General features: G+C 47.7%; 1 protein-coding gene across 1 annotated transcript; it reads right to left on the bottom strand.

Moving 5' to 3' along the window:
* Window positions 1–894: 894 nt before the first annotated feature.
* On the bottom strand, window positions 895–17,349 carry TCTN2 (tectonic family member 2). The gene is made up of 18 exons (XM_036276670.1): window positions 17,175–17,349; window positions 16,909–17,025; window positions 16,477–16,553; window positions 15,529–15,724; window positions 14,091–14,191; window positions 13,790–13,986; window positions 13,161–13,287; window positions 11,692–11,833; window positions 10,069–10,134; window positions 9,064–9,198; window positions 8,734–8,811; window positions 7,451–7,531; window positions 6,793–6,904; window positions 4,294–4,400; window positions 2,240–2,396; window positions 1,602–1,727; window positions 1,372–1,460; window positions 895–1,181 (listed from the first exon to the last, which is right to left on the bottom strand). The coding sequence occupies exons 1-18, from the start codon at window positions 17,254–17,256 to the stop codon at window positions 1,078–1,080; spliced, it is 2,094 nt and encodes a 697-aa protein (XP_036132563.1). The 5' UTR covers window positions 17,257–17,349; the 3' UTR covers window positions 895–1,077.
* Window positions 17,350–17,641: the final 292 nt, after the last annotated feature.

The following is a 17,641-nucleotide window of genomic DNA, read 5'->3' as shown; positions in this document are numbered from 1 at the left end:
AACCTGAGGATATTTTTACACTTATCTTCAGACAGAGTGGGAGGAAGGGAAAGAGAGAGAGAGAAACATAGATGTGAAAGACACACGGGATTGGTTGCCACCCACACAACCCCAACCAGGCCAGGGATGAACCGCAACTAACAAACATGCCCTCTGCGCTGCAATTGAACTGGGGACTCCCTGGTCCGTAGGCTGATGCTCTAACTTCTGAGCCAGTCCGTCCAGGGTGACTTCTCCCCATAAGTACAAAAGTTCTCCTAAGGCAGCTCACAAAATCAGGAAATTTGTAAATTTTCAGAGCAAGTTGCACTAACTGCCACAGACTTTCTGAATCACTGCAGATAATTACCCAGTGGGTATTTCCTTTTCTATGGCAAAGACAATTTTCAGCTTCTTCTAGGATGACTTTTCAAAATCAGGTTTATCACCAGTGTACAAAGTCCATCTAGTATAATGACAATTTATCTGGCCCCCAAAGAAAACTCAAATTTCCTGTGTGGCCACCACAGCACTGTGGGTGAAGACATCACCTCCTCAGCCCCACCCTGGGGCTGCATCGCTCTGTCTGTTCCCTTGCAAGGAGCCACAGGAGAAATTTCTCTCAAGACTCACTGTCCTTCATTGAAAATGTACTATTTTTAATGTGTGGACCCTGTGATGCTCGTAGCTAATCATATTTGTTTGGTGTTTTGTTAACTAAAGACCAAGGTTTTTCATCAGTTCAACAGAAATATATAAGTTGAAGAAAAGATTGATTTTCTAAGGTACAACTAACATAGTTGGACCCAATTCCTATGACTTCAGTAATCTGTGATCAACTAAAGCTTCTAACAATGTTTATTCACGTAGTGGACGCGACCCGCTCACGCTCTCTACTCAGTGTGGTCTGGCGACGAGAATGCCCGTCTGCACTGCTTCGCACATCTGGAGAGCGACATGTGTGAATCAAATGCAGAGTGCCTGATCAATACTCCTACAAAAATAAAAACCTTCCTTTATTAGAACTGTACACAGGAGTGCAACAAATCACCAAAGTCAAAGTCTGTGGTCTGTAAGGACTCCGATGGTGGCTGAATGTCAAGCTTTGCATCTTCTGGTCCAGGGGTCACTGAGGAACACAGCTAATATGGAGAAGAACACCAGCAGCAAGCCCTTGGCAACACACTGAGAATAAGGCTCCCCTGCAAGACAACAAATTAAGTAATCAACACTCTTATTTCTCAACTGTTTTGGTAATTATTTAGATAGAAATAAACCAAAATATTCATAATGATCATTTTTAAGTGGCAACATTATCAGTAAATTTTTTCTCTTTTAGCATTTTTATACAGAGCACAATGAGACCCATGCTGGAAATGGGCTTTCCCCTACCTTGATAATACCGGGTCAGTGGATATAGAAGCTGTGGCCAACACACATCATTTCTGTTACAGTCATACTCAGTAAAATTGATCTGGAATCTAAAACATTTTAGAAGATTACAGTAGCTGCTACCGCAAGCATACTTTTGGTGAGAAGCATCAAAAGTTGGTTAAAGAAATAAACTTATTGTAAAATTTTTTTTTTTTTCTGCTTCCTAAGAATTCAGCTGGGTCAGTCACCTTGTCAGTGGCCGGGGCCGCTGTGCAGGGACCCTAATGAACTGGACTGACGCGCTGAGAGGGAAGAGGTCGGTCCTCCGCTCACAGGTAAGCCCGCACTGGAACTGCCAGTTCACGGAGGACACCCTGGGAGGAAAAGGGCACCGGGCAGCACCTCAGTTCACGTCCGGTCTGTTGAACACAAGGTAACTGACAGAGCAGCAATACACACCGGGAGTCTCTTAAAGAACTTTCAACTTGCCCCCTTTGTATTATGTACATTTTCAAACGTACACACAAGGATGATGATCCCTCAGGGACCTGTCACCCAGCCACAACATTACGAGCATTTTGCTAATCCCTGGTCACGATGCTGATCATATTCATGGACTTCAAAACATGCTTAGCACTAAGCAGCTCTTTAATCATCTTTGTACCCCCTAAAATACTTGCAGAATCTCTTACACAGAGTTTGATAAATACTTGTGAGAACAAGTTTCCATTACAAACACAGTTGATAATTTTCCATTTATATAGTGCTAATAATCGCAATTTGCAAAGAAATCATCAGATTCTAAATCAGCATTTCCCCGTTCTCTGGAGCATCATCCCCTTTACTGGCTCTCTCTAAATGATACTTGGACAAGACGCGATCTGACCTTGTCTCCGCGCCGAGTATCACTTGCTGAGTAATCCCTTCCACGGCGCCAGCGTCTGAGAAGAGGATGCGGATGCTCAGCCGAGCAGGGACACCCAGGCAGGTGCCGTTCGCGCTGCCCTCGGGCGGGTCTGCACCTGTGTCAGGGGTGTCTGCACCTGTGCAAATGTAAAGTTGTGCATTCTGGGAAGAATAACAGCAGTTTTTCTACGATGCCATGATGCCAAAAAATGGGAACCCTGCTCTGGCCGGTGTGGCTCAGCGGTTAGAGCGTCAGCCCTTGGACCCTAGAGTCACGGATTCAATTCCAGTCAAGGACACGTACCTTGGTTGCAGTCTGTCCCCGGCCCAGTCAGGGTCGTGTGGGAGGAAAACAGTCAATGTATCTCTCTCACATCAATGTTTCTCTCTCTCTCTCCCTCCCTCCCACTTTATCTGAAGATAAATGGAAAAATATCCTTGGGTGAGGATTAAAAAGAGGGGGGGGTATGATTAGACAGGAATCACATTAATGAGGCTTTAATCTCTAAGAGGCTCTAGTTATCTAGTTATCTAGTTAACAGGCCCTAGGTAATACATAACTGTATTACCTCTCGTGTTCAAGATGCTCCCTTGTAAGTTGAGTCAGTCATGGGAACTTTTTTTGTTGTTGTTGTTTTGGGTTTTTTTGTTTTTTTGGTACGTGCCCCTAGCTGGAACCGAACCGGGGACTCTCTGGTCCACAGGCCAACTCTCCAACTGCTGAGCCAAACGAGCCAGGGCAGTCATGGGAACTTTAAAACCCTTGGCCCACATAATAAAACCACACATCAGGACTCAGTTCCCAAGGTCCTGAATCTGCCCAGAGTTTTCACAGGGATACTATCTGTTTGCAGCGGAATGCCCCGAGCGTTGTTCCACGCAGCCACGGTGCTGCAGAAGTTGGAGAGGACAGTTACCATTCATACGAACAACTTAGTTCTTGGTGCACACAGTTAAAAGGCAGTTTCCTGGTGTGTTGCCAGAGAAGGGAGAGGATGCAGCTGAACAAGAAATTAATTTTCATTCCCCTTGAAAGCTGGCTCCTGGGGGTGAGTGGCAAGGTCTAAGGCAGCCCTGGGGGGCGTGCTTTGTTCCTTCGGGGATTTTGAAGGTCCGTGATGCTGTTTATAACATTCAATTCCTCCTCCTGATACATGTGTTCAACGTCACCCTTGTGTTTGTTAACCAGGATCTAGGGTGATTTGGGCTTCTATATTATAAAGAAGCTAACTGCTTCTACCTTACAGGCAACAAAATGCCATCACGCCGGATTCTTACCGGCCCAGCTTCGGTTCTCTGCCTTGGATTGCCCACACCTTTCACTTCGAGGCGTTTTATTCACCCCTTCCCGCTCTCCCTTGGCCATTCCACAGCCCATCCAGCTGGCCTAGATGGCAAAGCCCAGGGCCTGACAAGCCCCAACCTCTGGATTCTGTTCCCAAATGAGGATCTAACTCTGGGCCTAGTGAACAGGTGGCCACCAGGACCCCTACCCAAGTCAGAGAGTGACCCCTGGCCACCCAAGAGTACAGGGAAGAGGGAGGGGGTCGCAATGATCTAGACCCTGATCACAGGGCTGGGCGAGCACATTCCAGCCTGCTGAGCGGACGAGACCTCAGAGGGTGTGGCAGGTGTGAGGGCAGAACCCAGAGCTGCTCCCCAGCAGCCAGGCACGGCAGGGGCACAGGAGCAGCCGCGGGCCCAGGAGGGGACTGGGGAGAGCAGATCCTGCACAGCCGCTCAGCTCGTTCTGGCTCCACCAGGCAGTCCCATTCACAGGAGCAACAGAAGGGCACTGACACGCTCCAGTCTCCCCGGGAATCGGAGGGACCAGCCCGACTTGCCAGCTGAAAGGAGGGGGAAGAGGCTGGACCCTGGGTGCAGTCCGCGCTCTGCCACAACAAACTGTGACCTTAGCCTTCTCCGCCCAGGGACCAGATGGACACTTTGGATTCGAAGGTGAAATCAGACCTGTTGTGCCAGCTAAGCCCCAGCAGCCAAGTCACACACTCCACACATGCAGCTTTGACTTACGTATTATTTCCAGCCAGCCATCGCTAACATTGTTGTAGTCGGAGTTGCCTCTCGCTGCGACATGAGTTGCTTGTATTAACGAATCGAGCATGTCCACAGCTTTCTCCCTGCAAGAGAGGAAGACACTTCTCAGTGCACGGCCAGCCAGTAGGTCTCATCCAACACCCTGATTTGCAGGGGGTCTCCAGGATGTGCTTGCTGGGGGCCTAGACACAAAGCTGCCGGGGGACTGGCACTGAAAACCGCCCGAGTCTCCTCTGCAGTGGCCTTCGCGGGGTGGGCCTCAGCAGCCAGGGGAGGACACGCAGGAGCAATCTTTCACTCTGAACTTAGAATGCAGTGACTGTGGCATCACGTGTCTACAGACTCCTCTGAGTGCCATGGAACCTGGGTGTGGGTGGAGCACGTAGCAAGTTTCCTGGATAAATCATGGGCCAGGGTGATCCAAGAGTAAAAGGAACCTAAAAGTTAGCTAGGCTTTTGAGCCATAAAATTAAGGGAAGATGCAGAACTGTAACTAAGCATTCCTCCTTTCCAGTAATGTCATGGGAGGTACACATCCCACGAACCGCACGAGCCAGACTCCGACTGTAGCCTTGGGTCTTGCACCCGCGATCAGGAGCCGCCATGGGTAACGTATACCCACAGTTTTCTTCCCTTCTCAATGTCTCCCCCGTCTTGTCCTTGCTCCCCAGTAAACTACACCACGCAGAATATGCTACAGAGGAAATGAGTACAACAATTCATGCAACAAAAAGCACCGTGAGAGACCACTTCACACCTGCTAGGATGGCTATCACCAAAAAGGATATGGAGGGACTGGAACTCTCTTACAGGGCTGGTGGGAATAAAATGGTGCAACCACTGTGGAAAACAATAAGGAGGTTCCTTAAAAAGTTAAACATAGAGCCCTGGCCGGTTAGAACATCGACCCGCGGTCCATAGAGTCCTGGGTTCTGTTCCCACTAAGGGCATGTACCTCGGTTACAGCTTGTCCCCTGCCCCAGTTGGGGTCATGTGGGTGGCAGACAGTTGATGTGTCTCTCTCACATCAATGTTTCTCTCTCTCTCTTCCCCCCTCTCTCCCTCTCTATCTGAAGATGAATGTAAAAATGTCCTCGGGTAAGGATAAAAAAAAAAAAGTTAAACAGAATTATTACATGATCCAGCAATTCTGAGTATATGCCCCAAAGAACTGAAAATAGATGTTCAAACAAAAACTGGTACATGAATGTTCATAGCAGCACTATTCACAACAGCCAAAAGGTGGAAGCCACTCAAATGCCCATCAATAGATGAATGGAGAAACAAGATACAGTATGCCCAGACAGTGGAATACTATTCAGCCATGAACAGGAATGAAGCACTGACACCTGCTACAACGTGGATGAACCTCGAGAACATGATGCTGAGTGAAAGAAGCCAGACACAAAAAGTCACCTGTTGTAAGATTCCATTCATATGAAATGTCTAGAATAGGTAAATCCATAGAGACAGAACACAGATTGGTGGTTGCCAGAGGTTGGGGGAAGGGGGGTTGGGAACAGGGATGAGAAGTGGCTGCTAAAGGGTATGGGTTTCCCTTTGCAGATGAAAATGCTTTGGAACCAAATAGAAGTGATGGCTGCGCAACATCCTGAATGTACTAAGTACCTATGACCTGTTCACTTTTTTTTTTTTTAATCCTCACCCGAGGACATTTTTCCATTTTTTGTACAGATAGAGTGGGAGGGAGAGAGAGAGAGAGAAACATCGACATGAAGGGACACATCGAGTGGCTGCCACCCGCACGACCAACTAGGGCCGGGGACAAACTGCAACCGAAGTACATGCCCTTAGCGGGAACTGAACCTGGGTCTCTCTGGTCCACAGACCGACGCTCTAACCGCTGAGCCAAACCGGCCAGGGCCCTGTTCACTTTTAAATGATTAATTATCTTATGTAAATTTCACCCCAATTTTTTTTTTTTTTGTACATGCCCCTAGCAGGAACCAAACCCTGGACTCTCTGGTCCGCAGGCCGACACTCCAACTGCTGAGCCAAACTGGCCAGGGCCACCCCAATTTTTTTAAAAGAAAGTATATGCATATCTATAAATGTACCTCCCAAGACACCCAAATTAGTGGAAATTCCTTTATACACCATATAACAGGGTTTAAGTGTCCTTTCAATGTTACCTCCACCAATCACACCTGACTGGACCCTATTTATAAGAGCACTGGGTTCCAGTGATCTGCACAAACTGCGGCAGAGAAATCTGCGTAAACATGGATGAAATGGCTTTAGTGCCAAGAAAGAAGCTTCAGTTTCCTTATATTGTTTGAATCAACTCTCAACTGTATTGGAAGTTTGCATGTATTCATGACTCACTATTGCTTTTACATTCATTTTATTCAGACCCTGACTTTTCACACTCACGCTCTCGTCAGTATTCAAGTGGTGAATTGATTTCAAGCAGACCACTCGCAGTGCGGACAAGTCCACGCGCGGAGCACGCACCTGAGCCGAGAACAGTTCTCGTGAAGGGCGACTTCTAAGAGGCACCCGGAGAGCGCATCTTCTCCGAATGAGGCGGGTCTGAAAGCTGTCGATGTGCACAGACCCCTTCCGGCTGTAAAATAAAGGGGAGTCTGTTGTGCTGAATAAAAGTAAAGATTGACTTCAAAGTTGTTCTTGAAAAACAGAGAAGACCATAAGCAGAAACCAGGTTTCCAGTGTGAAGAACTGAGGCCATTGTTCCTCTGATCCCTTCCAGGCTGAACAAAGGCGCCTTTCAGAATGGAAATCCCTGGAACCCCGGGTTGATCCCCAAGGTGAAACGTGGTGCCTCTGGCAGCAGTGGGTATTACCATGGGTACAAAGGCTTCCACAGTCTGGAACAAAGCTACTCTGTCCCCAGCCAGCACCACCTCGGGCCACAGGCAACAGCGACAAGGGACTCTCAAGCCAATCCCATATTGAAATCTCTCTTCCCAACAACCGGTGCCTCAGGTGCAAACAATGTTACCATTTTCCACTACAACAGCATGAAAAACCACCACCCCTGCAGCTAAATAATCCAACTTTAAAGTAACTGATTACTTGTTAGATTCAAAATATGGCAGTATTTCCATCCCTGGTTTACCAAAGGGCTAATCCCATTATCCGAGCAGGTTACCTGGCTGCCAAAGGTGTAAGGCCGAGACGGGGTTCACCCTGTTGCTGTCCAGAGCTCGGACAGGCCTGCCAAGCTGGTAACCTAGACAGCAAAACAAATGAGAGGCAGCAACTTCCCTTCCAATGTTGCCCCAGCGTAGCAAGCACCGCTCATCAAACAGCATCAGCGGGAACACACAATGGGAGGAAACACACAGGCCACGCTTTGGCCAAATCCCCTTGAAAGTGACCCCGTTTGTTTTAACAAAGATATTCGTGTGACTTTTAAAATAAATTAAAAAAATAGAATCTGAGACGTGAAAAGCGGGCCGGCGTCTGCCTTGGGTCGTTCCGCTGAGCAGGCCACTTAATGACTACTTGCTGAGTGACTGGCATCGGGTCCGTCTGAGGACCTTGTACGGGAAACGCAAACCAAAGGAACCTTCCAACGGGACCATTCTCTGGAAAGTCAGCTCCACCCCAAGGTCTGGTTTAGGTCCTATTCCCATCCACGTCCTAGTCATCCTACCTCTTGTGGCCAGCTTTTATTATGAAAGTGTTCACATGGACAGAGAACCTGAAAGTAATACCTCGAAGACCAATACAGCCACCCTCTAAAACAAACAACTGTTCATACTTAGCCATGTTGGTCTCATCTATATTATATAAGCACATACCTCTATATATTGATATACAGATATAGATATATAGATATAGTCCCCCAAAAATGTATACACGACTTTGAGTAATTATAAAGCCAGTGTTTATTTTTATATTTTTTATAATTATCATGTCATGAAGTATTACTTTTTTGATTTGCTTCAACCATTTTTTAACTGTTTTTATTGATTTTTTTTTCTTAGAGAGAAAGGGAGATAGAGATAGAAACATCATGTGTGAGAGAGAAACATCGATCGGCTGCCTCCCACATACCCCCTACTGGGGATCAAGCAGGAAAGCTGGGCATGTGCCCTGACAGGGAATCAAACTGGTGACTTCTTGGTGCTGCATCAACACTCAACCACTGAGCCACACTGGCTGGGCGGATTACCTCTTCTTTCAAAAGACCAGGAGCTAAAGAGAAACAATGTCTTACATTTATAGCAACTTGCTACTATCTACACACTTGATACAAAAACAAAACAAAACAAGCTGTTATGAGAAAAAGAAATACAATGTCACCGAAGAGAAAGAGAAAGATCAGAGTCACAAACTAGAACTGAAGTTACTCACAATCATCACTGTCCCATAGGAGTGTTGAACTACAATGTGTGTAAGATCAGTGACGGACATGTATTATCTTACCTGGGTTTCCAGATGTTTCCTTTTCATCACCACTGTTATAGCTCACAAATTTTACTGTAAATCTCTGTGTCATGGTTCCTAGAAATAAAACAAAATAAAAACGTAATGTGCACAATTTCACTAGGAAAAGAAGTCGTCCCCCACAGTGTTGTTTTCTTTACCTTATAATTGCATTTTGACATGCAAAAAATTAGTCTTTTTTATTAAATCACAAGTACAAATAAGAAACAAGTCTGACGTAGTTTTAGTATAATTATGAGAATCTTGAAGAAAGAAAAAAACCGACACATTTTAAAATGACAGCAATCTTGCCACCCTCAACCACGTCACCTTTCTGGTGGGCATTGATTTCGGCTCTAATAATTTTGACATGTATCTCGCTGATTGTGTTATTATTCCATCTGAAAACATAATGTTCTTCCACATTCACGTTTCTGGGGGCTGATCCAGACTGTAAAAGTGTTTCTGCAAATAAAAGAATACTTTCCGAAGTTAAAGACCCTCTTTGAGCCCTGGCCGGTTTGGCTCAGCGGTTAGAGCATCAGCCTGCGGTCCGGAGAGACCCGGGTTCGGTTCTCGCTAAGGGCACGTACCTCAGTTGCAGTCTGTCCCCGGCCTGGTTGGGTGGTGCGGGAGGCAGCTACTCGATGTGTCCCTTTCACGTCGATGTTTCTCTCTCTCTCTCTCTCCGCCCCCCCCCCCATCTCCCTCCTACTCTATCTGAACAAAAAATGGAAAAATGTCCTCGGATGAGGATAAAAAAAGACCCTCTTTGGGCGCACACGTATTGTTGGTCCTACCAGGTCAGCATCAGGGCCCGCTCTCCCATGGCAGGGTCCTGAGTGGGGGCTACCCCTTGCTTTTACTCCTGTATCCCCACCACCCGGCTCCCAGCGCAGGGCACATGCTCGGTAGAATGCTGGTCACAGGACAGACTGGAGAATGTCAGCTCCTGCGGGGCGGGGCCCGCTGCCCAGTGCGCTGCTGTCCTGTGGCCACTCCACTAAGCTTTCATGCAGTAGGAAGTGAAGGTGCTGGTCCTAAAAAATCCTTCAACTCTCTGAAAAACATTTAATAAAAGGTTCACAGACCCTGAGGAGCAGGAGGGGCCCTGGAGCCCACATCATCCATGACCGTTACTTAGAAGCAAGGTCACTCTGAGGCAAGGGATGACGGAACAACGGACAAACAAAACACTAGTGGGTAGCTTCCTAATTGTTGTGAACCTCCTTAAACTCTTCATAAAAATGTATTTAATCCAGGACTACACATTATTTGAAAGAAATGACACACGTATTTCTGTAGAAACGATGTAAACATGTAACATTAAAATACCTGTACTGGTGATGAGTCTGTCTAGGTCAGTTGCTTCCTCGTAGATTATTTTTGGTGTAACAATGCCTAAAAAGATACATGAGTTAACCTTCCACAGCAGGGCATGGCCTAACATGATCTTTACTTACGCAAATGAAAGCTCACCAAGCAAATAGGGCAACTGCCTGTCCTGTGTGCCAACTACGGAGATGTCTGCCACCTCCAGACACCACCACGCGGGAACCCCACTGCTGGTGGCATCTAACTACAACTGAGGAGCAGAATCCAGGTGTCAGGAATGACAACCTGGAAAGTCACTGTCACAGAAGAACACACACACCGTTCACTGTGGGTGGGGGTGTAAAATGGTGCAGCCCCTTTAGAAAACAGTTTGGTGGGTCCTTAAAAAGTTAAATGAGGCCGGCCGGTGTGGCTCAGTGGTTGAGCATCGACCCATGTACCAAAAAGTTGCTGGTTCGATTTTCGGTCAGGACACATGCCCAGGTTGTGGGCCCAATCTCCAGTGAGGGGCATGCAGGAGGCGGCCAATCAATGTTCTCTCACTGATGTTTCTCTCTCCCCCTCTCACTTCCTCTCTCTCCAAAATCAATAAAGGAAAAAAAAAAGTTAAATGTCCACATGACTCCGCAATCCCACTACTTGGTATATACCCCAAAGAAATGAGAACATATATGAGCACAGTCACATTATCACAACAGCCAACGGCTGGAAATAACCCAAATGTCCATCAAAGAATGAATGGATAACAAAATAAATGTGGTCTATTCACATGATGAATGAATCTCAAAAACACAAGGCTGAATGAGAGATGCCAGACACAAAGGGCTCACTCTAAGAAAATAAATAAATAAATCAATGGAAAAAAAATGTTTTAATAAATAAATAAAATGGTTCATTTTAGGTCATGTGAATTTTATCTCAGTTCTTTTATTTTTCAAATCCTTATCCAAGGATATTTTTTTCTATTTATCTTCAGCTAGAGGGGAGAGAGAGAAACATCAATGTAAGAGGGACATATCGAGTAAGTGCCTCCCACACGAGGCCAACCAGGGCCAGGGATGAACCGCAACCAAGGTACGTGCCCTTGACCAGAATCGAACCCGAGACTCATTGGCCCATGTGCTGGACACTCTACCTGCTGAGCCAAACCGGCCAGGGCTTATCTCAGTCCTTAAAAAAGAACTAATACACAATGCCCTGGCCAGTTTTGCTCAGAGGTTAGAGCGTCGGCCCACGGACCAGAGAATCCCAGGTTCGGTTCCCGCTAAGGGCATGTACTTCGGTTGCAGTTTGTGCCTGGCTCCGGTCGGGGTCGTGTGGGTGGCAGCCAGTTGATGTGTCTCTCTCGCATCAATGTTTCTCTCTCTCTCTTCTTCCCTCTTTCCCTCCCACTCTATCTGAAGATAAATGCAAAAATGTCCTCCGTTGAGGATTAAAAAAAAAAAGAACTAATACGCAACACGCTGGCTTACAGAACTGAACTTCTTCCAAAGAAAACACCTTCCTCAGCCAATCCGCTCAAGGATTATTTCCAGTTGACCCAGTAGAAGTGACTTTTGTTCTCGTGAGATCCCAGTTGATCGAAACACTCAGGTCTGCTCTTTTGCACACCAAGGGACGCACCTCCTATAGCACCATTCTTTATCTTGGTGTTGGTGATGCCACCTTGCTCTTGGCTGACTTCCAAATCAGTGATGCACCGCACGTCAAAATTCTGAAGGAAGCCCACCGGGGCGTTCTGCACACACTGCCCAGCCAGGGACACCTGAGGGAAAGGGGAAATCGCAACAGATGGCTGAGCTCCGTTCCCGTCATAAACCATCGGCCGCCATCTGTGGAAGGGCTCTTCCCTTCCCGCAGCCTGCTCAAATTGCTGGGTTAGCCTCCGCAGCGGTTAGCTCACTGACTAGCTGACCAACTTCAGTAAAGTACCGAGTCAATTTGCTAATCAAGTCTGGAAGCTGCTGGTTGGGAAGTCACAATAAGTTAGTCCATGAAAACCAAGAGAATTCCCTGCCCTCTCCCGTTTAGTTTATGGAAACATGATTATAGTCAACAGCAGTTCTCTCCCTCGTTACAACCAGGTTTTGTTAACACCGTAAAAATGGATTCATCTGAACAGTGAAGAGAAATGGTTTTTAGACTCCCATGTTTTGTTCCCACAAAAATTTGTCCTCAGAATTTTGAACTTAAAAAAAAAATCACAAAAAACTATAGCCTTAAAATATTTTTCAACATTCTGGAATATTATAATTATGTATTTATAGCTTACTAGAAATTGGCTACTAAACTAACAGAAGTGAAGAATGAGTTACTTCAATGGAAATTTATAGAATGTCTTTTAGTTTTACTAAGTTCACTCTGAGATTTAGCAAAGACAGTGATTAATTTAAGAGTTAGTATGTACGTTCAACAATAAAGATAAGTTTTTTTAAAAAAAGAGAGAGACCAAATTTCTTTTTTTTTTTTTATCCTCACCCGAGGATATTTTTCCATTTTTTGTACAGATAGAGTGGGAAGGAGAAAGAGAGAGAGAAACATCAACGTGAAGGGACACATCGAGTGGCTGCCACCCACACGACCAACCAGGGCCAGGGACAAACTGCAACCGAAGTACGTGCCCTTAGCGGGAACCGAACCCAGGTCTCTCCGGACCGCAGGCCGACGCTCTAACCGCTGAGCCAAACTGGCCAGGGCCCAAATTTCTTAATAAATAATGGGAATAAAAAGTTAAAAGAAAAAGAGTGACTATGAAGAATAAATCCTGACACTGTAAATCGCCGAGCGAGTGGAAAATCCATAGGGGACAAAAGGGAACGCAGAGTGATATTTCCCGGAGCACGGTGCGTCGCGCTAGACCAGGACGGAGAGAGAAGGCAGACCAGGATGGAGAGAGAAGGCAGGCCAGGATGGAGAGAGAAGGCAGGCCAGGATGGAGAGAGAAGGCAGGCCAGGATGGAGAGAGAAGGCAGGCCAGGATGGAGAGAGAAGGCAGGCCAGGATGGAGAGAGAAGGCAGGCCAGGATGGAGAGAGAAGGCAGGCCAGGATGGAGAGAGAGGGCAGGCCCTGGCGCGCTAGCTGGAGCCATCACCTGAGGCAGAGTGAAGTACGCCTTCTCCGCAGTCATAAGCGGGTCTCCTTGCTTGTACCCGAAGTCGGAGGAGTCTCTCGGATCAGTGTGCAGATACCCTTCAAAGGCAGCGCGAGGGCCTGAGGAGCTGTCAATCAATAAGATGATCGCTAGTACTTTTAGCTATTATCTGCCCAAAACGAGTGCCCATGGACATTTTATTCTTTACTTTCTTAATTACCAAAACAATATTCACACTCAACGCCACGGAACTATACACAGTAAAGTGGGTAATGGTTAATTGTATGTTACATGAATTACACTTCAATAATAATAATAATAATAATGTTGTAAAGTTTCAATACTGCAGAAAGGTGAAAGACAGAAGTCCAAGTGCCACCCTAGCCCCTGACCCAGATCGTCACGATTATCGGGGTGCCGTATCAGTCCGTCTTTTCAGGGAGGCCCCATTCTTTCTAACACAGAGCCGACTTACGAACTGACATCTGGAGCGGAACTGAGAACTGAGTCACTTAAGCACAGCACCTCTGGAGAGGTCTCAAGGGAAACTGACCCGTCTCGGAGCTAACGTGGCGCTGGCCTCCCTGGCCCGCGTCAGCAACCCCCCAGGTGGCTGCTGGGACACTCACACAGACCCATGGTAGAAGTGACCTAGGAAGGGTGAGTTGGCAAGGGAGGACTGCACACACAGGAACGGAAACCAGCCCGGGCCCCCGTGTGCTCTCTGAGCGGAGCAGAGCTGATCGAAGAGCGGATTAACGTCCCCTCCAAAGACGCCGGTGAAACAGGACTCTCGGAAGAGTTCTATTGCATTCGATGAGCATTCCTGGGACATGAAATGCGGTTAGAAAGCTGTTGACGGGGAGCTGTGGGTATTGACATGCTATCAGGTACCGTGACTCTTGTGCCCAGTCATCAGAAAGCGCGTACCTGGTCACAGCAGCAGCGAACGTCACAGGCCCCGGCTGTTAAATTACAAGGACATGGACCAAGAGGCTGATACACCTGGTTAGGGATGACAGTCCTGTTCTCTGAAAAGTACGGCAACAGAGAAGTTCAGCTATGACATCCCCTGACAAAGCATCGCCACGATTTGACATTGAAAAGAGCTGAATCACCATTGTACAGATCACCATTCATTCCCCAGTATCCCCCAGTATGGAACCCCTGAAGTGAGCTATGCATAAAACACAACTGAGGCCCTGGCCGATTTGGTTCAGCGGTTAGAGCGTCGGCCTGCGGTCCAGAGAGACCCGGGTTCGGTTCCCGCTAAGGGCATGTACCTCGGTTGCAGTTTGTCCCCGGCCCTGGTTGGTCGTTCGGGTGGCAACCACTTGATGTGTCCCTTTCACATTAATGTTTCTCTCTCTCTCTACCTCCCACACTATCTGAACAAAAATGGAAAAATGTCCTCGGGTGAGGATAAAAAAACAAACAAAAAAAAACACAACTGAGGCCTGTAGGTACTACTCCAACGGAACCCCAAATACCAGAAAATATGCTGGATATAACAAACCAAAGAAGTCACAGCTGGTCTCGAAGGTAATGAAGTGGCTGAAATTGACAAGTTAGGGTAAATGCAATGCACCGGTTTTATTTGTCAATACGCTGAACAGTCCTTTCCATAACACAGACTTATTCGTTAACAGTTACTCCTTCCAAGTCATCACCTCCTTCGGCAGAGAAGACTGAAGCTATGGTGACATTTCAGACAGCTCACCTGGAACCCAGCTAACCACGAGGTCATATTTAATTATGCTACCTGCTCAACCTCAAGTCCTATCATCCCATAAATCCCGATCTTCACACCCTAATTTTGGTTCGCGTGTGGGGGAAACGCACAACGTTTCCACTGACTGGAAAGGGCTATCTGACATCAAACAATACAGTAAGCTAGAATAAATCTTAAGTAAAATAGTACAAAGCGAAAACTTTTAAAATAAGAAAATTATGCCCTGGCCGGTTTGGCTCAGCGGTTGGAGCGTCGGCCTGTGGTACAGAGAGACCTGGGTTCGGTTCCCGCTAAAGGCACGTACCTCGGTTGCAGTTTGTCCCCGGCCCTGGTTGGTCGTGTGGGTGGCAGCCACTCGATGTGTCCCTTCACATCGATGTTTCTCTCTCTCTCTCTCTTCCTCTCTCTCCCTCCCGCTCTATCTGAACAAAAAATGGAAAAAATGTCCTTGGGTGAGGATAAAAAATAAATAAATAAATAAAATAAAATAAGAAAATTAGGCAAAAGGATAAGAAGTTGACGAAGGCAAAATGGACTCAAAAGTGAAGTTAAGTAGACAAATGACATGGCAGACACTTATAATCAAACAGATCATGTTTGACATGAATATGTTGATAGTCAGAAGACTCTACTTGCCTGATGCATTATGGGCCAGAGACGAGTTGGCATAAATTTCCACTTGAATAAGCAGATGTGCCAAACAGGATGAACTGTTAGAGGCTGAAACCAGGAGGGTCTGGACAATGCATGGGGACTCTGAGAAGGGGCCTGTCTTGTTAGAGGAACACGACTGCAGACCCCTCGTCAACCTCACTGTCACGTCCAACGCATTCTGAAAGGAAAATATTGCTGAACTTTTTAGCATCTACAATTATAAGAACACATAATGGAAAATGCAATAAAATCACATAATGGCCTCAGTTCGTTTTAACAAAAGGAGACCTATAAACAAAGATGGTCCTCAGTTTAATGTAAAAGCAAATTTCTGCATGCTCAGAGAAAGTGAAACACACGTTTGAAAACTAACTCAGTTTCTCCACACCCTTTTTTAGTTTATCATCCTACAAGCAGAAGATTCAAATGCAAAAAGAGCTTCTGAAAACAGTCCCCAGGGCCTGGGGTGCAAGCAAAGCGTGTCTTTCTCACCTTCCATAAACCCTGACGTTGATGCCTTGCACATACTAGGCACTCAAGAAAACATTTAGTAAATGGAAGCTATTTCGTCTCTCCAGGCCTGAGTGTCCTTAAACATATGCACAGAGTTGGATAAGGTCAGTGGTGTAGGAAGCTTATGTGAGTCACAGAATCATCTGATAATCTCATGAAAGCTGGCAACTCTCTTGTAAGAAAAATGCACGTTCACGCATGATTTTACACACAATTTCAGAGGGTCCTTGCAAGGACTTGTCCAAGGACCCCTAACTCCAGGGTAAGGACCTCTGGGCTGGATGGGTGTCTACTAGAGCTGACAGCCCACCTCTGGACTATTCCCAGCACTGAGACAGCTGCACCCTGTCCAATTAAGAAAGCACTAAATGTGGGTCTCCAAAGATTCTACCAGGAAGGTTTTACCCCTGGCCTTACCACGTTGGGGGTCACAGTCAAACTCCAGTTTCCTGTGTCATTGCGCAGCACACCACAAGCAGGAACTGGCAATAACCCTAAAGGAGATGAGAATGCAAGGGGTACTGCCGGGCAGCTAAGGGGGTGCACTCCCTGGGATGGAATCCTTTTCCAAGCCCAGGATTGAGCACTTTTACCAGCCGTGTGACTTTGGGCAAGTGACAACCCCTCTGAACTTCAGTATCTTCATTTGTCTACTGGGATGAAAAGATAAGGAGGTGAACGCCAGCCAGTCTGACTGCGAGCTTTCTTTGGTCGAATCTGTCCGGTGGTCTCTGGTCCACAGCGGCCCTCGTCCCTCCTCCCCATCGGGCCTGGGCCTCGCAGCGCACAGGCCGGGAGCCCCGGGGTGCCATCACCCACCCTCCCCACCGGAAGGGGTGGACTCCTTACCCGCCTGGTCCTGCAGCAGGGACAGGGACAGGGACACGGCCGATACATCCTCGGCGCCTCCGACCAGGGCTGCGCTGGCCACAGGGCCGGACGTGCGGATGAACGAAGGGATGAAGACTGGGCGGGAAGGAAGGCGACAAGGAACGAGTTAGTGGCTGCAGAGTCCCTGCCCACGCGGCGTGGTCCCCGGGGAGTCCGAGTCTGGCCCCTTAAACGCCTCGGCCCTCAGCCCGGCCCTGCAGGCCCTCCCTGCGTGCCGTACACACCCAGGTCCCCCCACAGCGGCCTCAGGACGCCCAGCAGAAAGAAGAGCCCCAAGAGCAGAGGGGTCGGCGGCGGCAAGCCCATGTCCGGGACCCCGCCCGGCCCGCGCGACAGAATCGCGCCCGCCTTAGAAGCGGGGATGCGCCCAGACCCCGCACAGAGGGCCCCGGCGCCTCTCCGCCGCCATCTTGTCAAGCGAACGTCGGGAGCTATGGCAACCACCAATCGGCCGCCGGCCTGCGGAGCGACGCGCCGTGATTGGACCAGCGGCAGAGAGCCCGCCCCCACCACCACCCTGGCCCCGCCCACAAGCCTTGAGCCTACCCAAAGGATCGTGAATACAGGGGTCCCCTTGGAGATTAAAATCTAGCTTCCTGCCCCCGCGTTAACTTCACCAGGAGCCCACAGGCTTCTAAACAAGCGCCTGAATAAACGACTTTCACGGGTTTGTTAGGGGAGGGACAAAAAA

This window comes from Molossus molossus, unplaced genomic scaffold (assembly GCF_014108415.1).
Source record: "Molossus molossus isolate mMolMol1 unplaced genomic scaffold, mMolMol1.p scaffold_m16_p_22, whole genome shotgun sequence".
In the NCBI taxonomy this organism is placed as follows: Eukaryota; Metazoa; Chordata; class Mammalia; order Chiroptera; family Molossidae; genus Molossus; species Molossus molossus.
This window is presented reverse-complemented; position numbering and strand designations above follow the sequence as displayed.